The sequence below is a fragment of the Plectropomus leopardus genome, chromosome 23 (genome assembly GCF_026936395.1).
Source record: "Plectropomus leopardus strain MGB_pleo_1.0 chromosome 23, ASM2693639v1, whole genome shotgun sequence".
Taxonomy (NCBI): domain Eukaryota; kingdom Metazoa; phylum Chordata; class Actinopteri; order Perciformes; family Serranidae; genus Plectropomus; species Plectropomus leopardus.
This window is the reverse complement of record NC_142198.1, coordinates 6,961,580-6,989,552: the sequence shown is the minus strand read 5'-3', so window position 1 is coordinate 6,989,552 and position 27,973 is coordinate 6,961,580. Positions and strand designations below refer to the sequence as shown.

At 38.0% G+C, this 27,973-nt stretch overlaps 1 protein-coding gene across 2 annotated transcripts in view; it reads right to left on the bottom strand.

Annotated features, from left to right (window-relative positions):
• nlgn2a (neuroligin 2a) overlaps window positions 1–27,973 on the bottom strand; it is a 223,409-nt gene that overhangs the window by 91,892 nt on the left and 103,544 nt on the right. Inside the window, exon 4 of one of the 2 annotated variants that reach the window (XM_042512113.2) lies at window positions 12,766–12,819. The exons of the other annotated variant lie outside the window; for it this stretch is intronic. Within the exon in view, the coding sequence (XP_042368047.1) occupies window positions 12,766–12,819 (54 nt within the window). The remainder of the gene's footprint in view (window positions 1–12,765; window positions 12,820–27,973) is intronic. 2 annotated transcript variants of the gene reach the window in all.

The window sequence follows — 27,973 nt, the reverse complement described above, 5'->3', positions numbered from 1 at the left end:
GACAGTTAATCTGATGGTGGTGTAGCGAATTCTGCTTCCGCCACTGAGCTGTCAGACCTCCAGCTCTCATTGGTTCGTGCAACTTAGATTCACCACACCCACATTCTCCCCTGTATCCATGCAGCTAAACCAACGCAACCACTGGCAAACATCAACACATAAGTTTTTTGAATCATCTTGGAATATAACTGATGGAAGTTTTCCACCTGTAGTCCCACTTGATTACATCTATCCAATATCCAAAATTAACTTTTTGGCTTTTCTTCTACAAACTAGTGAATAAATGTACCTGCCGAGAATATTTTCACCACCTAAACTATGATATATATAGCAAAAATTACATAACTACATCAACTACATGGCTACCTGTTTTCAGTATTTTTGAGTTTGGCATCAGATCATGTTTGAAATTGGGCAAGTCTGATCCCTGCTGCCTAAAAATGTGTTTTTCTTCTATTTAAGTCACCTAAAATGACTTAAGCTATACGGCCTTTTATCTGTGCAAAGTTTCTCACCAGAGAAATGTTTTCACAATCTTCTACTTACAGAGGCAATATCTGCACTTTTCTCCAAAATCTGGAATTCAAACATATCCAAGGAGAGCTAGATTTGGTGCATCACAAATTCAAAACCATCTAATATAATAATAATAATAATAATAATAATTACCGTCTAATAAGAAAAGCCAGCAAATAAACCTAAAACTTCCACTGCAGAGATATGTAACACAAAAATCTCATCCATGGGTACTATATGTTTTTGCAAACTTTAATTAGAGCCATTGTAGCAGATAATATTGCATCTTTCACAAACACGAACGCTGTGTCAACCACTGCCAGTTAGCACTCAAGCTTACAAACAACATAAACATAAAAAGAGATGCTAACTACACTTAACATTCTGATACGCCTGCTAATCACTAATTTTGGAGGCACGCCAAACTTTAAATCTGAGTCTGAGGATCATGTTGATGTTTACATGGTGCTAACGGTAATGCTAGCCATCTTGATGCACACAGCTCTTTCACCAGTCAACTAAGCCGCAGCTGTGGGTTGGGCAAAGGCCAGATCCAGAATTTCTCAATAAGGTGGCGAGAGCTGATGTGCTTCCAGCCCCTTCAACTGCAGTAACTACAAGATTTGCTACTGGAGCTGAAATAGTTGGAACTGCTGGCACCAGACTTGCCATCCAACTGATTTTCGCTTCTGGTTTTTAAGTGTAGTTTCTTTTTGTGTGTACTTTTTATGTGGGAAAACCATGTTAAACAAAGTATTTCTCTAAACTTAGAAACATAGCTGAAGGGGAACCTTAATCATCTATAAATGATCTTTTAGTTAACATAAGCATCATTTTAGACGGTAGTGCTGTTTGTGTAGGTCCGGCACAGTAGTGTAATTGCTTTTACAGTTTACTTTGATCATGGGGAAAATTAATTTACATAATCAAATAATTCAGACATTAACGTCAACACTGTCTTCGAAAACTTTCAATAATTACATTGGAAATTCATTTGCCTCATGGATTATGTTCACTGTCAATGCCTTTTTGAGTCAAGGCAGTGTTACTATCATAGGAAGGAGGTCTGGGTGGATGGTGGGTAAGTGCAGGACTTTGGTATGATTGGTTTTCTGAAAAAATAAAAAATCTTGTCAGTGCTTATGTTTTGAATACATAACCAAGACAACAATCTTGCCCTATGAAGTGCTATGAGTGCCTAAACATCCCCATAAAAAGATGCTTTAGCTGCTTTGAGCGAATATTGTATTTTAGGAGCAGATGTTATAGCAAAACAAATGAAATATGTTTCTGTGAACATTTCACTGATTCACTCAGTGTGATAAATGTAATTTCTAGAAAAATGAGTTGCAAATATCTGTTTATAAAGCAAGCAGCCACTGCTGTAGCTAACTGGGTTTTTTTTCTGAAAACCACAAAATATAATTAGACCTTGTGTAGAGCCAAAACAAACTGAAACAATGTGTACAATTTGAAATAATATATTAAAATGTTTTCATTCACACTGCAATAAAAGGAAGAATTACAGTAGTGCTTTCTTTTAGAATAAAGCCTTCAAATAGATGACACATACTGTGGCAAATTTCTCTTCCAAACCATTATCTGCAGCCTTCAACTGCAGTGAGTAAATTGTGAAACAGCTCCTCACCACCTCTAAGATGGCAGCATGGGGTGAAAAAGGGTGATTATTAAGAAAGTAAATGTCTTTAGCTGCTGCTCTAAAGCCTCCTCCATTACTGCACCACCACCTTTTTATCCATTAACCCTAATAGGGTAAATATACCCTCTACAATGTTTGCAACCATATTTCCAATACAGCATCATGGAAACGGGTAGATGCAGATACAGAACTAGAATTACTACCTCATACTTGTAAGCCTATTCCAAGCAGTCAAGACGTAGTTTACATTCACGCCCGTTCAGGCCCACGTGCAGCCAAGACAGCAGACAATGCTTCAAATATGGACGTTGCTGCGAATATGCTAAAAAATTCTAAAGGCTCAATGCTTCTCACACATCTTCAACTAGCTACTGAGGAGATTTATACAATCAGCACAGTTTCAAGGTGGACACCCAAGATTAGTGTCACCAATTCAGTATCTGACCAAATGCGTTCCCTTCTGTTTCTGAGTTATGGCATTAAATAATGTCCAGAAAATTGTTTTTGCAAAAAATTATAATGTCACAGGGAAGTTGGCCTTTGAATTTTTGGATATAACATGTCATCACTTCATTATCTAATCCTATCAGACATTTGTATGACATTTTGTCACAATTAACGCATACATTTTGTTATGGCCAAAATTATGTCTTTTGAGGTTACACATTGATCTTTTACCATCAAATTCTATGTGGTTCATTATTGAATCCAAAGTTTGTCCCAAATTTCAGTAAATTTCTTCTTGACCTTCTTAAGAAATGAGGTCCAAGAGAATGAGATGGACGCCAGGTCTCCTTTGACCACCAAATTCGTAATAGTTTAGTGTTGAGTCCAAGTGGGTATTTGTGCCAATTTTGGAGAAAGGCCTTCTTGAAGTATTGCGTTAACAAGAATGAGACAGATGAATGGGTCACAGTGACCTTTCACCACCAAAATCTAATCAGTTCATTGTTGAGTTGAACTGGAGGATTCCCTAATTGTGCTCGAGAGAGATTGCATTCATGAGAATGAAACAGACAAAATGTCACAACCACTTTGACACTTGACCACCAATATCTAGTCAGTTCATCTTTTACTCCATGCAGATGTTTGTGCCAAATTTAAAGAAACTCCCCAAAGACATTCTTGAGATATCACATTCAAAAGAATAAGATGGATAAGGTCAAAGTGACTTTGACCGTTGACCACCAAAATCTAATCAGTTCATCCTTGATTCTAAGTGGACGTTTGTGCCAAATTTGGAAAAAAAAACTCTCAAGGTCTTCTTGAGATAATGCAGTCACAAGAAGGGGGTGTACGCATGTGCCAGCATATGGGCACAAAGGCATAAAATGACTCCTGGTGCCACTGTGGAGGTCAGATGTCATGGATTTGAACTCTCTCACTTTAAAGGCTCTCTCTCTTCTATCGCAGTATGCTTGCATGTATATTTTAGCTCTCAGAAGCACACATCATCCAATCATTATCCTGGAGAATAGTCTGCAATACTTCACAAATATTACTGATCTAACTTGTGCCTTCTGGGAGGTCTTCTCTGCAATACAATTTGACTATTCCAAACTTCATTTTGTTTCAGTGAGCACTTTAAAGTTTATTGATTTTGATTAAATAGACCCATAATAGCTCTTGGCTAGCTCAAAGCCAGCATTGGGGTATTCACTGAGTTCCAGGAGCTGAAGAGGAGCTGAGCCAGCCTTCAATGTTGCTTTCTCTCTGTCCCTTATAGCCATTACACACGGCAATAAACCCAGCCAAGTGCATAAAAAAAACGAACAAAAAAAATCTTGTGTTGAGCTTTTTCCCAAACGCTAAGCTAGCTGACAGGCAACACGGCGCCAACTCGCTCTCTCGTTCTTTTATTCTCGCGGTACCTTCCGATCCTTTTCACCTCCATCTCTGCTTGAGCCCCCTTTCCTCTTCGCCTTCTTTGTCTTGCCAAAGCGTTTCAAGCTCAATAAAATACTATCTGTCAGCGAGCGATGGAGTAGGTGTATTCGACACGGTATTGACACAACCTTGACACGACGTGGGCCGAGCATTGAGGTAATGGGGAGGCTGGGAGCTTCAGCAGCAAATAACCGACAAGCCCATCGAGACACAGAGTGATAGAAAGAGACAAGAGACTGAGTCTCTGTAGTAATGTTAAAATAAAGTTGCTTTGACAGTACTGTTCCTTCCTTTCCTGCGAAAGATTCTGCTCTGATCTGTACTGGGCTTTTTTGTACTATGCCGAGCCGAAATGTGCTATTCTTTGTCACGCTAGGGTGTGTAGTTTTCCACACCAGGCTTTCCTGTTTTGTTTTATTTTGCATTTTCAATTCTGCTCTATTCTTCCTCTTTCCGCTCCTTACTGTTTTTCTTTCCATCCTCCTTTCATCCATTTTCTATATACTACTCAATCTTGTCCCTGTGCCACCTCATTCCATTCAAAATCCTCTTATAAAGTAATTTGTACTCAGCAAATACGGATGTAAAAATGGTGAAATATAATAATAGAATGGATGCCGGCCTGCACATTTCTCACTGCTGATTGCTTGCAGCCTCCTTCTCCTTTTGTATTTCACAATTTAGAGATTTGGCGGTTAGAATGTGCATTGTACAGTACATTGAATATTACACTGTGTCCGTGCTGAAAAGCCTACAGGAAATGGAGAGATTTAGCAGGAGAGCATCTCCCTGGATGCTCCTAATTATATGAAAACATGAAACGCGCCAAGTCTCCGTCCTCGCATGGCGCTGTTTTCCAAAACGGGGGATTGTGAGTGAGTACTGTAATAGAGGGAAGTGTTTTAGAGCAAATGTGTATGTCTGAGGGCACCAACGGAGAAGCCGATATGGAGAGATGCTGCATTGCCCACAGGCCAGCGTCTGTTAACAGAGTTATAACCACAGTAGAAGCAGCACATAATACAGAGAGACAGAGAGAGGAGGAGGGAGAGGCAAAATGAGGAGGAAATTGAGAAAAATACGTTGTTGCGGACAAAAACAGAGTGGAGGCAAAAGCTTGTATCTGTCTCCCACAGACAAACTCTTATTATTCCTCCATACCATCTACCATCTTGCCATCCAGGAGAGAGCATCCTGAGCGTCTTAGATTGTTTCTTGCTGAAGTGCCTCTGTGATAAAGCCACTCCGGCTCTCTGACGTCTCTCATCTAGCTCGCCATCAACAAACACGAAGCATCAGGACGCGACTTCTTCTGGTGCCTCCATCGCTCTTGCTAATGCCCCTCTATGTCGTTTTGTCGATTTTTCTTGCCTTTCACGCCAACCACTTAAAAAAAATAATCCCTGGCTGCCAAAAAAACATTTTTTTTCCTTGGGAATACTGTCTGACATCCGTGCCATTTTCAGACGTTATGCGACACGTTCAATTAAAAGACATTAATTAAAAGCTGATTCAGAAAATGGGGCTCACTCACCCGAGCACTTTTTGCAGAGCCAGTGTTACAGGCGGTTAATCAACAGCCTGTTTGATACAGAGCCATTGTTTTGCTTTGAGCATACAGTGGTCAGCAGGGACAGTAACTTTTATAGATAAAGCTTAACAAGCCTTTGGTGCTCGGTCAGTATTAATTTCAGACCCTACATGGTGTTTGGTTACGCATTCTGTTTCAGCTGTTTATATTATCCTGGACGAGATGAATAATTATGAGAAACACGAGTGTGACTGCTGAAATTGCTCTACTGAGCTGTAAACCCTTGTTATTGCTGTTTTATCTATAATCATTTAAGCTATTACTGTTTGTTTACAGTGATATTCAGAAGCAAGATATAAGTTCCAGCATCTGGAATATAACCTCAACAAGGAAATGTATTAATTTTCAGATTAGTATTTATAATAAAACACATCTCTCCTTCAGTTTTATGACTGTATATCACATCAAATAATATCATATATTAAATTATATATCTTATCTTTGAATGCGGAGCAACAGTTCTCTTAAGCTCTTAATTTTTTTCTTGTTTGACATTAATGCTGTGGGCTTTAGCTGCCGCACATACACACACACAAACACACACACACACACACATATATATTTATATATATATATATATATATATATATGTTTGTTTTGTTATTGTAGACTAAGATTTCATTACAGACTGACAGACTGCATGGTACCATACTGATCTAATTTGAACTCAAACAGTTTCCAACAATATTATTGTATATTCTCCTGTGTGTAGATCAAATTTAAATATTATGTACTAATACAATAAAACGCACAGCCAAGTCGCTAGCAATTAATTTGTGAAGCAAAGTGTTTTGTCAATAACTTTTATCATACAGTTGGAATTTGGACTACATAAAATTGACTTATATTTTTATTAATGATTAAGAATTGGATTTGAAAAATACGAGCTTGTGTTTCAAAGCTTTTGTTTTAGCTGATGATACTAATCAAAACTAAGGGCCTTTCTTAAACACACAAAGGATCAAATGAACACATGTAATGTGAAAGATGTTGCTTGCAAGAAAAACCCCACAGAGAATAATCACCAGGTTTTCAATTTCTTTTCAGTTCTAAAAAGCAGTTCAGGCCTTTTAGCTTGCCTGTAGTTGTCTGACCCGACACTGATGTCTGTGAAAAAGCTCTAATAAACTCATAGGCTACCTTGCCAGATCCAAACAGCAGATACACAACATTAGTGAGTAGCTGGTGGTTGTTAGTGGAACATTTAGCAGCCTACAAGTCAGATATTTCACTCAGGAGTTGGTGGACACCAAAATAGAGCAAAAAGGGTGCGAATATTGAACCTGGGTATGTAATTTTGGAAGGCAACTGATTTCCAAAACATCCGTCAGAACACCTTGTTGACGTGACAGTATGTTAGTATGTGTTTACAGCTTGATCTGCTGCCCCCTAGTGGCAAAAACCTCAATTAATGCAGCTTTAAAAGCATAAAAAAATAACTGATATTTTGTTCTCTCGCGTAAGCCCATTTATCAAGTCATGATATCACTTGTCAATCAATTTGATACTAAGATTAGGTCCCAATCTTATGTCTTTACCCTTGTTTTAGATTTGAATTATGGTTCCTTTATCAAAGTGCAGGGGCACTATTTAACAAGAGTCAGAGGACATTTGTCATCTATGTACAAAAAATAAGCTAAAATTTAACTGATATTCACTAACAAAACATACTGTTACAACAAAAGTGCATCCTTCTTGATATCCCCATAATTCTCTGTAAAAATTGAGTAATAAATGGGCAGGAAAAGGTTTCTCTTATATGTTATTAAAAAAGAAATTTAATTTCTTTGTGCACAAGAAATTTCAAGTCCACTTGAAATTCATTTATCATATATGTGATAAAAGCTGACCCACATAAAAAGGTCTGAAATCTTTGACAATCTATTCTCCTTCATTTGAATTTTACATCTAGAAACAAAAAGATGATTCATTTGATCAATGAACGTATACTCGACTAATTCAGTTCATGTATTAGTCATGAGAATAGAAAATCTGTAGTCCACCTTATTATCCCAAATGCAGAGTAAACTGACAGATTCACTGAAGGTAAATCAAGACCTTTTAACTGCGTTGTTTCATTAATGATACCCAATATTACACTGTAATTAAATGCCCAGCTGGATGGTTAATATTCTTATCATTACTGGCCATGGAGAAAATTGGCTGCATTATTGGAAAAAGCCAAAGCCTCCTTCAATCCATTTTGTAATTTACATGCTTAATGTTTAAAGGGAGGGAGGACACTGTGCCTTGAAAGGACAATAAAGATTTCAATCAGGATAATAATAAATAGTCTTTATTGTAAAAAAAAAAAAAGCTTCGAGTTTCTTTATGTGCATTTTTTTTCTTTGTTTGTCTACATTTTATTTTTTGTTTCAAAGTTTTCTCAGTGGTTTTTCCCCCAGCATTTTAGGGACCTGGCATGTTAGGACTCTAATGTGGCTGGCTGCAGATAGCAGATCACAAGAATCTAATGAAGTACCACATGATGTTTGTTTCTCAAATAACCTAATATAACCTCTTGGAGCTCTCTCCAATCTCCCCTTTTCCTCTTTTTCCTCTATTTTGAATCAAAATAATGAAGCAGAAGAGATGATGAGATTGCAGTTGACTGAATCTCTCTAATGTGCTGTGTGTGAATGTGTACTTTGACATTTTGATATTATTTGATGGTTCTCCATCATATATTGTTTTTTTTCTCTTATATTCTCAATGTGATTGTTATTCTCAGTTTATATAAAGCAGAAAACATGCATGCTGATGGTTGAAATGTTAGTAGTTTATCCCTGCACAACATCGCTTTATGCAATGTGATGTAAATTGTAACAGTCTGTCAATTTGGTTTTGATGGAGCATGTCCATGTTTGTATTGTGTGGCTCTGTTTATATTACTGTGTGTGTATGGGTATGTGTGTGTGTGTGTGTCAGAGAGAGGTGACATTGTTCCTGGCAGAAATATGTTCCAGGTTTGGGGCTCAGGTGGCTTTGGTTTGTCTCTGATCAGAGCTGACACACAGGATGGCATAGTAACACACTCTCTCTGTCTCTTTCTTGATTTAGCTCAATCTCTCTCCGGTTTGTAATCCTCTCTCCACACACACACACACACAGACATCTATACACAGAGATGTGTTTTAAGCCCTATCAATCTTTTTGAACATCGACACTAAGCAGCACTGCGGCCCAATAGCCTTTGCTCTCTCACACCTGATGCAGAGCAGAGAGCCAGCCGCCGCCTTCGCCGCTGCTGCTCCAGAATAAAGTCATCTCGCTGTGTGCAGGACGCTGCAGTTATTCCTTGCTGCTCCTCTTGAGCATACAGTATGTACTATTTACTTGAATAGAATCGCTCATGAATAGGTTTGTGCGCGGCCTAGAATATACTCCTTCAAAGCATGCCACATTTGAAAAGGGCTGTTGATGCAGGGCTGAAAGAATGAGGACAAAATGGTGGACAAAATGGATGAAGCGATTGTGCCAGGCCGCCGCTGTTATCAGATAAAAGCCGGCCACGTGTTTTCTTGCTTCTTTTAACGAAAATTGTCTGGTATTATAAGGATGTTATTTTGTTGGCTGGGGAAAAAAATAAAAATACTAGGAGAAGTGACCAGATCATACCCGTCTCTGCAGTCTGAATCTGGATTCTTATGCTGGAATTTAATTTGTTCAACAATTCAAAGTACTGCAGGTCTCTGACAGTTAACAGTGCATTGCCTCAGGGTGGGAGATTGCACAGGTCAGGCTAAGGAGCAGCTTCAGAAGCAGAGAGCGTGAATCACAGCTTTGAGTATGTGGATGAATCATTTCAACTTGGCAGTGGTGCCCCCAAGAGAGGGCAGGGGGGGCCATGCCCCCCCTATACAATCACTGCCCCTCCCCCCACCCGCCCCCTCTTGTGAAAAATAATTGGAGGCTAGTTTTACTGTTTTTAAGAGGCTGTGGCATGCTATTTTTTTTTAATTTAATTTTTGTCGGCATGGCTTGTCAGGAAGGGGGCTGAATAATGGTCCAGAGTTTCAGCAAGGGAACAACTGCCATTTTCAAAGGAATTCCCTGAACTCTCCCCTCAAAATATCTAAATGAAAATGGATTCTATGGGCACCAAAGAGTCTTGAGATGCCTTGTTCCCACAAAATGTTTTGTTCCCTCCTTCAATGGAAAGCTGTATATTTGTATTTTTAAGGAAAAGGACAAACAGCCTTTTTGAAGAACAATGAACAATGACTGTTTGGAACTTAAAATGTTCACTGTACCAGTATGAGTCTATGCACCTCAGAGAATTAACTGTTATTAACTGTAAAATAAAATTCATATCAGGGTTCCCCCAATTTTCCATGGACCAAATTTCAAAACTCAAAAATATTTTCTTGCCCTACTTGCCCATCTTTTTTTCAGCATATCAGATTTAAGAGGGTGATGGAGCCTTGGGAGAAAATCAAAAACGTATGTGGAAATAAACCAAACATTTTAACACATATGAGAGCTACCTTTAAATTCAAATTCTGCGGTTACACACAGTGTGTGTTGAAGGCTTGTTTGAGTATTTATAGATCCCCCTCAGACATGTTTTGAGACATATAAAGAAAAAAACTCTGCCTGAAATATTAATTTGGGTCTGATATTGATTTTCTGTAAAAAAAAAAAAAGTCTGATTACCTCATTACATATTCTAAAGATCACATCTACTTTTTCACACTGAGACATCCAGAATCTATAAATATGCTAATATAGTTTCTTTCAAACTGCTGGACACTGTCTGTTCCCAATCTATTTGCACTGACTTCAACTATCCATATCACACTTGTGTAATTTATTGGACCATGATTGGCTTCCACACAAGTTGTGAGGTCACAATATCCTGCTAGTATTAATCTTTAATGTAAGCACAAAGCAACTTCCCACCTCCAGTACAGTATCTGAATGTGTCACACACATCATTCTGCACAGTGAAGCTCAAACATACGAGAGAAGTAAAGATAAGCAAAACATATCTTTGAATGAAGTGGAACTTTGAATTTGACTGCTTTTATGATATTTCTATTCTGTTCTGGGATTGTGGGGAAGGTTTTAAAACTGCATTTAGATCATCACAAAGGGAGATGCATTAAACATCTTAACTATACATATATATGATTGAAGAAACTAGAGGAGGGGGACTCGAGTCACATGACTTGACTCGAGTCATATTCCACTTGCAAATTTGAACATTTGAGATTTGCATGACTAACACTGTTAAAAGACTTGACTTTACTTGAGTTGGTATTCATGACTTTGGACTTATTGAGACAGATGACTTCAGAGGACTTGACTTTTTTATATTAAATGTTACAGTTTTTCTAGATATTAAATAGATGTGTTTTGTTCCTGGTTCCAAAATTAATAAAATTTTGATTCAGGAATATTTTGCTTGTTGTAAAAAGAAGACAGTGTAAGATCCGCAGCAAGGACTCAATTTAACCTGCTTATTTCTCACCACAGTAACTCAGGACCTCATCCGTCACTACAAACCCCACAAACAAAGGTCAATGTGTCTTTTCAGCTAGCTCATGAGCTTATTGCCTCATTGGCTAGAACGCAAATGTTTGACTAGATCATCAGAATTTCATATGATTTGACTTGCGACTTGCTGAACCTGAACAATGACTTGATTCGACTTATAACAGGCATTCAGCTCGACATGCTTGATTCTCACCACAGAAACTTGGAACTTGCTCTAAAATCGAAGGAAACTTGAGACTTGCTTGTGACTTGCACATGTGCGACTTACTCCCACGTCTGAAATAAAGTGTTCTGGCAAGTTGTTACACATTTTTTCATTGAATGGGGTTGAATTTATAACCAGTACTTCTAAAACTTTGGGAAAAGCTTACCTGTATTCTTGAAACCTATGTGCAACTTCATATGCAAAGAGGATATCTGCATTTTTTTTTAATTATTATTATTTCTTATGCAGGGACGGCTACTTTTTCAAGTATCTATGACTCCAGTTTTTCCAGTTTAGGATTGTGTTGACGGGTTCTTGGGATCAGCTCTTACCAGTCACATGATGTCAATTGTGTGCCATGATAAGGGATGAAATATTAAGAGGGAGGTGGTGAGCGTCTTCACTGGGCTAGACTTTTTTTTTTGGTTACTTGCTCTTCTGTGGCAGCTGAAAAAGTTGTGTCTGTGCCGGCGCGTTTGATCACCAAGAAAATCCTCTTGTGTCAAACTTCCTTCCGACTCCCCCATCTTCAAAAAAGTACCCCAAATCAAAGAGCATCACGGAGCAAGAAAAAAAAAAAAGAAAAAAAAAGACCCGCACAACCCTTAAAAATAGCATAAAGAGAAATATGTATCAAAATATCATCAGTCATCTTTTTCTCCAAGAAACAAGTCCGAAAGAACAAGGGAAGGAGGGTGGATGAAAGTGAAGATAAAATCACCTCCACAGCGTATGTGCTGCAGGTTGGGGATAAATTAACAGCAAGCTGTGGATTCTATGTCCTTATTGTAGTGGCCGATTAAACCCAAATCTTCAAAGCAGGGCACAAGTGTCCTTGGGTGTCCCCATTTCCCCCCCCCCTTACTTGATTTGATGTTATCATCACTGACTTGGAATGAGGCTAGCTTAATATTTGTGTAGGACCTTACTCAATGGCAATTTCATCGGGGATTGAGGTGCAATAATAATGCACCTCATTGTGTAAGCAGGTCTCAATAGGTGCTTTGTTGCGCTGGGACAATGCTGTTAGTTGGCCAATATATTTTCAAGGGCACAGTGGTGATGATGTCCGAGGCTCTCTCTCGTTTGAGAGCAGGATGAGGACCTCTGGAAAACACACACAACTGCCCGCAGATGACTTTATAATGAAGGGGGATCTGGGTTCCATTAGCCAGGCGTTATGATCATCCGAGGTTACATAAGGCTAATGATTTGCATAAGGAAAAGACAGCTTTTTAATTGCAACGGTCAGCACATACACTTACACCAACACATCGGTATGCACCTCAGACCCAGAGTCCCACCTAAGAGATGTTTGACTTGTGTGTGTGTTTTCCACTCTATGTGTACACATCCCCCAAAAAGACTTCAAAACAAGAAAAAAGGAAAAACATGCAACAAAAATACCTTCGTCTCGAGGCTTGTTCATTGAAGATTCATCATGTTTTTTTGTGAGCGGACCTAGGGTTAAGAAAAAAAGGGGGGAAAAAGAGAAAAGAGAAAATTCAAAAAAGATTACTGGCAAAAACGGAAAAAAAAGAATATCAAAAAAAGAAAAGAAGAAAGAGCAAAAAGGACAAATCAGCAAGAGTTCATGGTTTGCTTATTGAGTTTTTTTCCTTTAAAAAGAGTACAAAAGCAAAAACAAAAGGCATCACAGACACAGATTTATCACAAGAAAAGACACAAGATCAAAGAAAACTGTTTTTGGATGTGGTTTCCTTCTTTCCCCCTGCAGAAGAAAACGGCTGCCATTGTTTACTGTCCCTCTCTCTCTCCTTTAAACCTTGTTCGTTCCCTGAGCCTAACTTCTTTTATTTTTGGGAGCTGGGTGTGTGGTGGGTGGGGTTGGTGAGGGTGGGGAAAAAGGGAATGTGGAGTAATAAGGCCTCTGTGATTTGAAGAACAGGACCCAGCCCTTTGTCTTCCCACCATATGACCAGAAAAACAACATTTAAAAAAAAAGACCAAGCAAAGAGAAGGACACCTAACGGAAGAATGACAGGTTCAGGTCCTGATGCTCAAACCCCCAAAATTTGAAACCTCACAGCAGTGAAAGCACATAGAAAATTTTAAAGAGTTGCACAAAATTAGTCAATTAGACAATTTTAGATAGACACACTGAACACAAAGACTCTTTAATTGGACAACCATTTACACAATGACCCTGAAATGGTAAAAGGCGTGTTAAACATGTTTGAGATAAAACGGGACACAGGTGCTTTTGTGTTTTGGAGTGTGTGTGTATATGTGTGTGTTTGTCATTATTTAGTGGTTAAACCAGAGAGCTATTCCCCAGGCGGGTAAATAATTACATAGCACAACAGCAGTGTGTCAATTTGAAATGACAAGTAAGCGTGACGCTAATTGCGCAGAGGAGTGCAGGTAAAAGGTGAATGTAATTTGATCCCCATCTGCCCACTGGCTGTTTTTGGTAAATTAAAAGAGTGGTGAAGAGAAAGAGAAGAAGACAGAGAGAGAGAGAGAGAGAGAGAGAGAGAGAGAGAGAGAGAGAGAGAGAGAGAGAGAGAGAGAAGGAAAGACGCCCACAGAGGGGAAATCAAAGAGAAAACTGAAATTGCCTTGCGGTTGTATGCCTCTGCGAATCAGTCAAGTTACGTTACAGTTTACATCGATGTCTGTGAAACATGGATGCTTCACACACATTTTACCCCCGCAGCACAGAAGACCTACACAACCAACAGAATTTCAAGGTGAGCACCTAAGATTAGAGTCACCAATTCAGGATTTATGTAGGACTGTTGTTATTAGATATACAAAATATAAATTATAAAATAAATAGACAGCATTAGAGTTGGTGGTGGACATTTGTGCCAGTTTTGAAAAAAAAAAACCCTCAGGGTGTTGAGGAATTGCATTGATGAAAATGGGACGGACAAATGTCACAGTGTCCTTGACCTTTAACCTATGACCACCTACAAAATATACAAGTTCATCATTAAGTTCAAGTGGACATTTGCGTCAAATTTGAGATGTTCTTGAGATATTGCAATCATGAGAATGGGACAATGATCCAACATCATCTAAAGTTTTGCTTCTATTTTTATTGTTATTTGTGTCACATTCAAGGAACCTGACTGTGACTAAATGGTTTCTGTGCCATCAACCCTCCTGCTCCTTCTTCTCATAAAGTCATTACCCGGAAGAAAAACTCCCCTAAATCAAATCTGATCTTGTTTTATCATCCTCACACCTGTCGCTTTTGTTGTTTGCTTCATTCATGTACAGATGTCACAGAAAAGAGACAAACAAAAATCAGATTCTGTTCACCTCATCTTCCAGAGGGTGACTGTTGGCAGAAAATACTCTTCACCTCTGCATTCAGAAAGTAAGCACTACTACAAAAATACCCTTCACCTTTCATCGCTTTTCGCTTTCATCTCGAAAATCCACTTTGGGAACTTGAGGTTTGGCAAAAGAAACTGGATTTTATTCAGTTATGAAAAAAATAACTTATATAACACAACACTAAGTGACTTACTGGATGGGTCTGCTCCTCATCGAGTTTATGTAAAGAATGGATAAGAGCACAGCCGTCAAGGTGGCTGAATATTTGTCAATCATCCAGTGAGAACTAGACACATGAAGGTCCAGCCTCTAAAAGATGTAGCTCAACATAATGTTTCATCATCTCACAGAATACTCAAAATACTATCAGGAGAATTTAAAATGTGAAGAACATAATCCCGTTCGCAAGCTCTGGAAAAAGCTGGTAAGCGGACCAAGTTAAGATTTGGTGTGTTCAAGGAATTAGGAGGAGGCTCTCTCTGGAAGTCCACAAGTGTTGACCTTTTAGTTTAGTAGCGAAAAATTGAAATACCATATATTTATGTAGACTTTTAATTATCAGTGTATATTGATTATGAATATCTGAAATTATTTCAATGCTAACTTTTTAGTATTGATACAAAGGTAGCAGCTGTGTTTTCTGTCTCTCTCCAATTGTTAATGTTTGCTACGGTCATTTTGCTGTCCTCTGCTACCAAGAAAGAAGAAAGGAAAAGTTGTCATTGTCATGTTGCATTTCTCTTTCACTCAACATTCTAACTTGTATGCCCCCAATGTCAGTGTCCCTGTGGTGATGAAAATGATATTGAATATTGATATTTTTCAAGGTACTGTACAAAAGTTAGAAATTCCAGTATTGTGACAAAACTAATGCAAGGTTTTCTACACTAACTGTTTGAAGTTAGACTGGTATAATGTTTACCATGTTCACCAAATATGTCTAGTAGCGTGTTAGTATGCTCAAATTTGCTAAAAAGCACTAAACATAAAGTACAGAGGGATCCCTCCTCAGTTGCTCTTCCTGAGGTTTCTACCATTTTTTTTTTCCGCGTATAGGGATTTTTTGGGGAGTGTTTCCCCCGATGTGAGGGTCTAAGGACAGAGGGATGTCGTATGCTGTAAAGCCCTCTAAGGCAAATTGTAATCTGTGATAATGGGCTTAATAAATAAAACTGAATTTAACTGAATTGAATTGAACTAGTACTTTATTAATTACCTAACTGCTGGCTCAGTGTAACACTAAATGTTAAGTAAATGAGTTACGATGGCTAATCAAATGAAAATACAAGGAAAAGCCTTATATTTAGGGCATCAATTCTGACATTTACAGTATTGTTCTAGTACTAACAAACCTGGAAGATGAAGTTTTTATTTTTTATGCTCTTCAAAATCTGAGATAAGATGTTACTGATGTGTGACTTAAGCTCGAAAGCTGGGATTTATGTTGTTTTTAGTAGCATTTCCCACCTGAAAAAAACAGGTAAATCCTTAAGTATAGTAACAGTAAGTTTACGATTGGTATAGGAAAAGTCATTCTTCTTATTCTCAAGGTCCACTTACTGGCTTTTCCTGGAACTTTTTGTTGTTGATGTTTGATGTTATTAAAAGCCATAACGAAACCAGTAAGGGGACCTTGAGTCGAGGTTATAACATTGCGGCATAAGTGTTTTTTTAAGCTAAAAGTCAGAGCATCTACAGGTATCAGACACTTCAATTTAATGCATTTAAAGACATTTAGACATCTTGCATTTTCAAGAGAAGATTTGACCAGATTCAAGACAGATTTTTGGACAAATCAACAATTCAAGTAAGACAAAGATAAGTATTATGTGTACGGTCTTGTGTTGAGGCAGGATTAATGTGGGAATATTGCTACTAGAGTGAGTTACATTTTGCCAAGTATAAAATAAAAAGACAGCATAGGATTTGGGAGTAGGTTTAAAGATTTGTAACGTCAGACTTTCACACAAAAGAGCTAGACTTATGTTGACAAAAAGAAATAAATTAAACTGGATAAAAAAATTGGGTAAAATGTGGCAGTTAAATCAAATTCAAGCCGATTTAATTACTTAAACCCTAATATTCATAAAATTAAATTTAAGACATTTTAAAAACATTTTAATGACCTGCAGAATTAATTATTAAAAGAAAGGTTCATATAACATTAGCAACACACAACGCAAACATAATACAGACATATTATTATGCCTGATGGATGTCAAAACTATTTAATGAAAACGTATTCAAGTGATAAAAAAGTTTAAATAGTAACCTGTCTATCAAAGAAACGAGCCATCACAGAACTTCTTTGGGGGGATAAAAATGACAAAATGGTAAAAGCAGAAATCAAGCAACTATTACCAGCCCGGCAACAAGCTGAGGAAAAATAAGGAAAAAAACTGAGCTTGATTTGACATCTTTTTGCAACGAGTGGGCGAGGAGCCTAGCAGTGTGAATCAAGCAAAGGGAGAAAAAATAGCTGGTTTTCTCGACTTCTCACTTTTCCCAATCAAAGGTGCTGAGGCGACAGGAGCATGTGCAATTGACCCCCCTCTACACACACACACACACACACACACACACACACATACACACACCTGTCTGCAGATGATAAAAAATAACAGCAAATACAATTATAACACACCCAGAATAGTCAGTAGTAGTAGATTCAGCAGAGAGCTAAAAAAGGACACCCAGCAAAACATATTATAATTTTTAGACCTAAAATACATGTACTCTTCCAGATGTTTTAACTCATCACCTATGCTACATTTGACGTGCATAAAGTAACTCCCACCTAAAGTTGTTTACACCCTCTCTCCTCTACACACTCTTTCTTTTATCCTCCTCTCTCCCGCTCTGCCGTGTCTGTATCGCCGACCGACTGCAGCTCACTTTGAAGCTGGTTATATAAGGCTTCATTTCGGCTCCACTTCTCCCGACGGCCACTCGCACGCACACACACACACACACACACACACACACACACACACACACACACACACACACACACACACACACACACACACACACACACATCGTCACACTTACACATCCTTACACAGCACGCATGCATGCAAAACAGACACAAAACACAGACCGGGATGTGTGGAGACGCACATTCATACATGAGGATGAGCAGAAAGAATAGACAACAGAGGGACAGAAGAGAATCAATACGTGTGGCATTCAGCGTTATTGGACCTATTGAACTGTATTTGTGCAGTTATGTGTGACATCAAGGGAAAAACCGGCAATATTTTTTTCCTTTACTGCTGTGCACTTGCGTATAGTATTCAATCAGAGCAGAAGGCTTTCAAGTTTAACTCCATGGTGGAAAAAGAGTCTCCCTTTCACTATGTTTTCTTTTATGAATGACAATATGTAACAAGAATAATACGGTGTTGAAGCACCGAGAGACTTCCCTTTAATTCTTTCTTTAAATAAAATCTGCATCCTTGTTTTGTATCGATGTAGATACATTATATATTAAAGCAGTGTATCCAAAGCTCAGCTTCAGGTCAATATTATAATTCAGAAGATTTTAGCCGGGTTATATCCTGATGAAATTATTTTATCGTATAAATTACTGCAAGCTGTTATTGTGAAGAAACCAAAGAATCCACCATTCTCTGAATCACCTGAACTCACTTTATCAACATGTCGGTTTTTTTATATAGTCAATCAGCACCAATACCATTATCAACTGACTTTGGAAAATTGGTAACTTTAATATCAGAAATATTGCATACTAGAGTACTGTTTTTTTCCTTCAATAATATTTTAGGCAACATTGGCCTGTTTTCATTTTTTTTATCCTGCACTACAGTGTTATGCATAAACATGAACAATTGGCCACTGAAGAACGTGAGCTTTGCTAATTCTAGGAAAAGTTAACAACACTCATGCACTCTATGTAATGGTTAGCAGCAGAGACCTGTTAATTTCCTTGACCATAAGTATGGTACCTTTGTATGGGATTTGTAAAAATGGGTCATTCCACGTATACAGACGGAGGTTTATTTTTACATCCTCAATTCTGTTGAAACCTCATGTGTATGATATTTTACACGCACACAAAACAAATCCTCTGTCAAAAAGTATAGTTGTATTTTGAGAATTGCATACTTTTTTGCCCCAGATTTTTTCCAAACTCTAAAAGAACATCTTAGACAGACAGGCATTTTTACGGTTCAATATCTTTAGAAATGTAACTCCTAGAGCCATGAAATTTGGTAGAGGCACAGATTTCATGGAGTAAAACAGACAAAAATAAGTGATAGACAGAAGCAGATGTCATATTTTTCCCACTTCTGGCGCTTGAAAATGGGGGGGGAAAAGTGTAAAATGGGGTACTTTTTGGCCCCAGGAAATCCCAAAAGCATATACATATGGATGTTTCCATATTTTTGCAAAATGCAGCATTTGATTGATGTGGTGCTAAATTTCTCTGACATCATGGAATCTGAGATATGATAAGAAAGGCAAGCCAAGGTTGCAATTTGTTGCCATTTTCAGATGCCAAAAGGCAATGTGGACTCCTTCCAGGACCATGAAAATGTGTCTAAAAGGGGGAGTCTATATGTGGGCATTTCGTGTGTGAAATTAGTCCTTTCCACATTGTTTTTGTATTTAAATTAACAATTTATCTAAACCCTTTAAACCCTGGATCAACTTCAGTTTTCTTGTGCTTCGATCAAAACCTTTCACAAGCACTTGAACCTTTAAAATGTAATCAAATTTGCTTTAATTTCTTCTGAAAACATGGGGAAAAAGGATAGTCAGCTTCATCAATTTAAGCATCTTAAATTGTAAATTACAACATTGCATAAATAAATACATATTACAAATATATATTCAAAACTGTGTTACAATATGTATTATTATTCTACATTGTTGTTTTACTTACTTTATTTTATTTTTGTCATTTTGTTTGTAACGTTTTAGTAATTTCTAGTTCCTCAGTTCCTCAGTGTCTTATTTTCAGATTTTTGAAAGACATAAGGCCAACTTGTTCAACTTTAAAAGGGTTAAAGAACTTAAATTTTGATTTCAAATATCACAGAAATAAAATGTAAACAAAAACTGATTTGACATGGAATGACCCACATTTATATCTCGTACATAATTTCCCTAATATCGAGATAAAAAAATTGAAACCATATTATCCTTACTCAGTATCCTCCATCCAGATATCATGGTAGACTGTAATATATGTGTATATATACTTAAATATATATATATATCAGTATTGAAATTTGTATCATTTGGTACCATTATGTGATTTAAGGCAGGCAGACAGTAGCTCATACACAAAAAGCGGCTTATTCCTCTTTGTTTATGGATATGAGGGAGTGAGTGTTTGTGTGCAGGCACACAGTAAGTAGGTGTTGAGCAGCTCATTTAGGCAATGTGTGCCAGTCCGGCATGATCTACGAGGAAATGGAACTGTGTCTGACAGCTTGTGAGTGAGCGTCGACCATAAATGATGGACGCTAGTACAAAGGATCGTGTGTGTGTGTGTGTAAGTGAGAGAGAAGAGATGGGAACATTGTCATTGTCCTAGAGCTAAAATATTGCAGCCGAAATGCAGCGAATAACTCAATAAGATTTGTGCACGAGTGCGTGTGTGTGTGTGCGTGTGTGTGTGTGTGTGTGTGTGTGTGTGTGTGCACGAGTTGGCTGTAGATGAGTAACTGGGATAAGTGAGATGTGACTGAGAGTCGCTCACCCACACACGCGTTCTCTATTTCACGCATTGTAAGTAGATGTTCTGGTGTGTGTGTCTGAGATACAGTAGTTAGATGTACAGACAATCAGGCAGGAAGGCGAGCAGACTGTACTGCCAATCTTCTGCTTCATTATCGCACCCCGCCGCTCTCTTTCTCTCCGACGCCATCTCTGCTATGTGTGTGTGTGTGTGTGCACATATGTGTGTGGGTAGGTCACAGACGAGTAGCGGAGATGAGTAAGCTGTGACTACACTACAAACAAACTGTGAAGTCCGTTTTTCAGATGAATGGCAGTTAAAATAGGATCCTGTGTGAGCCGGCGGAGCTGCTGTCCTTTCAGGTGATGTTCGACATTCACCCTTCAGAAATGCTCTAAATGGATTTATATAGTTGTCATTAGTCACCCTGTCACAATTAGTTTTCTGCTGCTCTTGTATCATTAAGTCTCAATTCTATTCCCTCAATTAAATGATTTGCATGACTGTTTATCAGACAATATTGCAGAATACAGAAGCTGAAAGCCTCGCGAGCAGGAAAGAGCCTTTACAAAACGCCTCATCTTTAACAATGGGGAGCTGTAGCAGAGAGAGTACATGTGCCCTTGTACATATACTGTATATATATATCCTTCTGAGTTATTTTCAATCAACTAACAAAATGTTCTGGCTCACTTTATGTCCCTGTTGAGTCACAAGACTTTGTATGAGACTACAGGGGCTCGTCTCTTTCTAGCCTGTCCATCTCACTCCATACACAGTAACCTTGCCTGTAGCAGTGATAGTTGAATAACAGGCTTTTTGGGGATTTCAAAGTTATAGGACAGAGACAGATGAGGCTGTCTTGGTGATGTCCCAGCTTGTTCAAGCAGTCTACCAGAGGGTAACAAAGGCTTGATGGGGGCTAAGGAGTTGATTCTGATTTTGATTTAAATTCAGGTTTTGGCTCTGATCCGTTTAAGTCTTTGACACACCAATTTAAGCATTTTTGTTGGTTTAAGATGAAAAAAGGAAATAGAAGAGAACTGCAGTAAAGGAGATGCTGCAAAAAATGAATTCTGTAGAAATGGTTTTTCTGAATTTTAAGAATTTTATAGTTTTTTGCCCCTGGAAATTTTGTCATTTCCACACCCTAAGAAAACATTTTTTTAGGGTTAAATACAGAACACAGATCGCCCTGAATTGATGCAAAGACGTTTTAAGATGTTTTTTAAAAAAAACATATATATAATAAAGAACTGAGAGGTGAAGCTGCAACAAAAATGCCATATTCTTTCTGATTTTTTTTTAGAATTGCATGTTATTTTTGCCACTGGACATTTGGTAATCACTGCACCATTTCTACTACACTTTTTTTTAAGTTAAATATTTTTAGATATATAACCCCTAAAGCCATGAAATTTAGTAGTGGCACAAATTTATGATTGTACAACGGGTACAAATGATTCATAGGCAAAAGCAGATGTCATATTTCGATTACGGGTGCCTTAAAGTAAAGAAAAAGTGTAAAATGGGTGCTCGTTTCCTAAAGTATATGCTTATGGATGCAAGTAGTAAGCAAAGGCTGCAATCTGTTGCCATTTTGAGATGCCAAAATGGAGATGTGGATTTATTCCTGGGTCCATGAAAACTTGTGTGAAGAGGACCCCACATGACACCAGACTCTGTATAAGGACCAAAGGGGCTCTTCTTCTTCTAGCCTGTCCATCTCACTCCATACACAGTAACCTTGCCTGTAGCAGCATTAGTTGAATAATAGGATTTCAGAGTTATAGGACAAAGACAGATGAGCCTGTCACAATGCTGTCCCAGCTTGTTCAAGCAGTCTACCAGAGAGTATCAAAGGCGTGATGGTGGCTATATTGCTGATGGCTGTACAGATTTTTATTTATATTCAAGTTTTGGCTCTAAACCATCAAACTGCTTGCAAAAAAAAGGGAAAATTGGAAAACTGTAATAAAGTGAAACTGCACACATTAGAAAGCTTGTTCCATCTATTTTAGAAGTGCTTGATAACTTTGGAACTATTCTGCCCATTTCCAAAGTTTCAAACTCAGTTCTGCCTGCTCCCTCTCTATCCTTATTTTTGAGCTATAAGATCTGTTGTGGGTGAGTTGGCTTAGCTGTGCTTTAATTTAATTCTACATTCTCCTCTGGAGAGTATATGCAAAAAAACAACAACCCAAAAACTGGATAAATTAAGTATGCAAGGAAGGTTCTGCAAATGTATTAGACATAGTTATATCTGGATACCAAAAGGGTTCTTTTTTCAGGCATCAACTGCTGAAATAAATCACGGCCAAAGAAAATCTTTGCCATCCTTGTTGCCAGCTGCACCAACTGTAAATTGAAAGTGTGTTCTGAGAGGCAAAAAGAAAAAACATTTCTGAAGATGGTCATAGACGCTGTGTTGAGGCATGTCTTTAAAAGGCATTAACTTGTCTTGTTTTGGTCCTGCAAACGAATGATGACCTCTAAAGTACACAGAGCACAGCAATGCTGCATTCAAGCACCATTAAAGCTGTTGTAAATTAAACAAATGTTTATTATGTATGGCAAAACCACTTTTTCCTGATTTTTTCATTTTCCCTTTAATGTCTGTAAAGCACATGGAATGAGATAATATTCCTTTTACTAATGTCCTTTAGAAGATAAAACTACAATGGCGCGCTACAGTACAGGAATTAAAATGAGTAAAGTATCAGTTCTGTCATTAAACTTTAATGAGCTGCAAAATGTATTCTCAATGTGAATGTAAAAATATATATTGGAAATGTGATTTCTGCAGATGAAACAACTTGAAGACACTTGGCACAAAGTGGACATTGGAACACTGACAGAGACGTTACAGAGCAGTGAAGCAACAGGAAAACAGCAACCGCACATCTAGTGGACAGTATATCAAAAACAAAACAAAAAATAACTAAAACTGCAATGCACTTACAATAAAGGTACCTTAACAGTGTATAAATATGTTTTTCTAATCAATCATATAGCACAACATGACCTCAAGTGTCTTACTGGCATTTATAATAAGATGCTAAAATATGTGTAAAATTAAATGGCCAAATGAAAAATTTTATTCAGACTCTATCATTAATACTTTATATACACAGGAATATTTCATAAGAGGCTCCCTGTGGAGTTTTCTTGTAAACAAGCACAAGTTATGTTTACATTCAGAGTTTCTCACCAAATGTGTGAAATCCTTGAAATCTAAAAATTATATGTTGGATGTATTTTCTTCCCCCAGCCTACGGCAAGTCTAAAGATACAATATGTTTCTGATCTGTTTCCACTCTCAGTCCTGGTTATTTGATGTTTTTGTCTCTCATATGTACTCTGTAGTAATAACAGTTGGCTTTTAGCTGTAGTTCATGTATGTATATACTTGTGACTTATTTTCTAGATGCAACACACAGTATTTGACAGCTGGCTGACTTGGACTGGCTTTGCCTAATAAAAAATATAAACTGCTTCTTTTCCTGAAGCAATATCTAAAGCTAATCTATTTAGATCTGACTTAGGGCTTTTTACACCAAAGATTAAACAAAAAGAAAATTCATTACATTTTTTGACAAAAACAGAAATTATAACAGCTAATTTAAAAAAAAATACTTTTTTTGCACTAATTATTTGCATTCGGTAAGAAAAGACCTTAACTCTAATTCTAACTAAATGTTTGTATATCTTAAAAATTAGTGCCCCACAAATGGCATCGTCCTCTTATGTACTTGATGTATAGTTAAGCACTTAACATAAAGTAATGTAGGCAAAGTTCAGGGAAATGAAGTTTCATATTGTTTGGTTCCAGAGTATTAAGTTGCTTCGGCTGGGAAAACAACATTGTTGACCATCATCATCTGACATACAAAACATAAAGTTGCATATTTATTGTAAAGTTATGTAGGCTAGGTTTAGGAAAGTAAAATTACATAGGTTGATACATGGAAAAAACATAGTTGGGTGTCATCACTGTCATAAATGTACATACTTAACATAAAGTTATGTATGCTAGGTTTAGGAAAGTGAAAGAACATAGGTTTGGTTTAAAGATGTAAAGTTATGTAAACTGGGTTTCGGAAAGGTAAGCTGGGTTTAGGGTCAAAATCATAGTTGGGCATCATCACATTATGACTTAACATAAATTAACCTACTTCATGTAAAGTGGTGCACTTCACTTAAAGTTACGTATGTTAGATTTAGCTGAGTAAAGTCACACAGATTCAAATAAAGCTATGTAGCTTAGGTTTAGGAAAAGAGTCATGGTGATGAAGTACTTTAAAATAACCAATACGTTCACTTGGTTTTGCACGGGACACAAACACTGGTCTGTTTTGGAGGAAGTCCTGTGATTGTTTGACCAATCCGCCACCCCAACCTACATCCTTCTGCAGACTTTTGCTCTTTATACTACTTCCCTCTTCACTACAGCCAGCGCGTTGGTCACATGATCGCAGCCTTCCTGATTACGTTGGTTATATATGTTTGGCTAATCATTACATAAAGTCCCATGTAATTTCTGATGCATTACTTTTCGTATGCATATATACGAACAGTGAATGAGAACAGCCTGTACTGCCACATTGTTTGATTTAGCTCTGATTCTTTCCCCCTCCCCCTTTCTCTTTTTGTCTTGCTTTTTCCAATTTATCTTTTTACTTTCCATCTATCATTTCCCTTTCCCCACTCCCATTCCCCCACTCCCTTTTTTTCTGCCATCTCTCTCTCTCTCTCACGTTCTCTGTCAGCTCTCTCTCTCCCTTTTCATTCTCTGGGTGCCTCATTCTGAAGCCTCAGACTCAGAGCCTGAGAAATATCGTTCCAACGTGGCTGAAGGGGGAGAATTAAGTAGAAAGAAAAGAAAGGGAAGAAAAGGGAAAGAATGGAAAGGGCAGGGGACTATAGGGTATGCTGACATAGGGTTTTCAAAATAATGTGTATGAGAAAGACAGAGAAAGAGAAGAGACGATTAGATGAAGGGGGAAAAAAGAAAAAGAGGCCGTAATTTGTGCTGGTATCAAGGTTGTGAGAAGAGAAAAATGAGATGAAGAAGTCTGTGGAGGGAAAAGATTGTTGTGAAAATGAGGAGAGAGGAGAAACCTGTGTTTTAATGGCAGTTGGGGAGTGGGAGAAGGAAGAGGAGGAAAAAGAGAAAAAAGTGATAAGAGAGAGACAGATAAAGAAGGGAAAAAAATGTTGAAGGAAGGAAAACGAAGTTAGGAGGCAGACATAGGAAATAAGAGGGTAAAGGTTTTGCAGTGGAGGAGAGAAGAAGTCAGAGAGGTATAGATTAAAAAAAACTAAAGATAAAGAGAGATGACAGTGAGAAAGAGATAAGAGAGATTATGTGAAGCAGACAGAAAGAGGTAAACAGAGATGTCGAGAATGGCGGTGAGGCAGATGTAGTGACATTTACGGAGTGGTGATGATCGAGTAGGCATGAAGGTTAAAGCCATTTTCTCTCCATGTAGTCAGATACACACAATGACACACACAAACACACACTTGTAGGCTTATCTGCTCATGCATTCATGCATACACTTCGTCCACAAATGTGTGCTTCGGAGTTTGGATTCCAGTGTGAGTCTGGATTACTATGCACTTACTATAAAATTATCACAGGATTTTATTACTATGCAGTCATTATAAAAATATTATGGGATTGCCATCACCCTTGCACATTGTCGACTATAAATCCTGCTCCTCTCAACCAAGGATATTGAACATAAAGTGGAGATTGTGAGCTCCGCATTAACGTTTCATAAGGTGGCCATATAACAAAAAAAAAAAAAATCCAATAGTCACACTAGTTCATATGTCATGTTACATCCCCAGTGTACACACCGCACAACTTTTAATGTCAAACATCCCCTCCTCAACCCATCGATTTATACAGGGTCTGGTATAAATCTATGCTTGAGTGGAGATAGTTGGTCTCCAAGGGAGATGACCCTTTGGTTGTATGAGGGCATGTTTTTTTATTTTTTCATTTTTCGGGCAACTTTTTTCCAAGCTAAAGGTTTGAACCCAAAGACCTCAACAACAAGCAACTGCATGATTTTATTTTTACAAACTCTGATCGTTCTTGGTGCAAACTCGAAGACTGCGTCGACCACAAATACAGGTTCTTTGATGGTAAATACCGGAAAGCTCCCACTGCAAAGCTCCAGGCTCCAGACACCTCCACCACCAGGATTGGGTTATCGTGTGTGTTAAGGTGAAAAAATCATAGATTTAATGTGTGTGTTAAAGAGCAAAGTAATTTGTGTTATGAAGGTTGTGTGTTATTATGTACATTAAGTGGGAAAATCCTGTGTGTTCTTGAGTGTAAAGGTGGAAAATCACATCATCGCTTAAGTTAAGGTGGAAAAATCACGTGTTGTTGCTTGTGTTTAGGTAGAAAATCACATGTGTTGTTGCTTTTGTTTAGGTAGAAAATCACATGTGTTGTTGCTTTTGTTTAGGTAGAAAATCACATGTGTTGTCAGGCTCTTAAAGGTGGAAAATCCTGAGTGTTACTGCGTGTGTTGAGGTGGAAAATCACACGTTATTGCTGATGTTAACATGGAAAAACCTTTGTGTTATCATATATATTAAGTTGGGAAATGTGGTGTGCAACTGCACCTTACGGTTAAAAATCAATAAGGTTGTTATGTGTGTTAAGGTGGAAAATGTTGTGTGATTTTACATGCCACTGCATTATATTGTCAGTGTATTGTTTTATCACTCTCATCATTACTAATAAAAACAGCCGCCTATGCACAAATTTAGGTGCATAGGTGGGCCTGAGCCTGGAGCTCTGCAGCTGGACCCCTCTCAAAAATAATAATGTACAACACCATAGCCAACTTTTCTACTTCTGTCATATTGTTCAGTCTTATTGCCTGGTGTTTGTTTGTGTGAGTGCTGAGCCAGTCAATTCAAAGTCTTGATTGTGTGATTCCCTCCGCTTCAGAGGTGATAGATTAGTGGAAAGACTCTCACTCTGTCTCCCATGATACCCTGGGTCTGTGAGAACAGCGCCCGCTCTTTGTCTCTCCATGTAATAGATAACAGCTACGTTCAGAAAAGCCTACTTTTTAACCATTTTGACATTTGTGGGGTTTTTTCTCGGCAGAGCTGTGTGTGCTGTTTATTGGGCTAACCTTTGAAGAGTCTTTATGTTGTCTGACATATGGGGAAGGTGGAGAAGGCAAAGGGAAACGAGAAAAATATGGTGGGAGGTTGTTATGTTGAGCTATCAGAATGCCGACAGGCTCAGCTGCTCTGTTGCCATTTCATGTAGTATTTCATCTCAGAGGTAATCTCTGCGGTATGTTGGCTTTCCTTGCCTTTGTCCATGAAAAAAAAACACAAAGGAGCCAATCTGTGTTTGTGTGTTTGAACAGTCATTCAACCCCTGGGCTATTTCTGCCCCAAACAAAGGATTGTTGATCTGTGCAATAACCTTCCAGTATGATCCAAGATCACTGTCGCTGTTTATCTGTCCATGTGGGCTTTGAACTCTTCTTGCTGCTTTAACACCGAAGCGGTTTCATTGCATGTAACACAGAGAGAGGACCCTCTACTCCACTC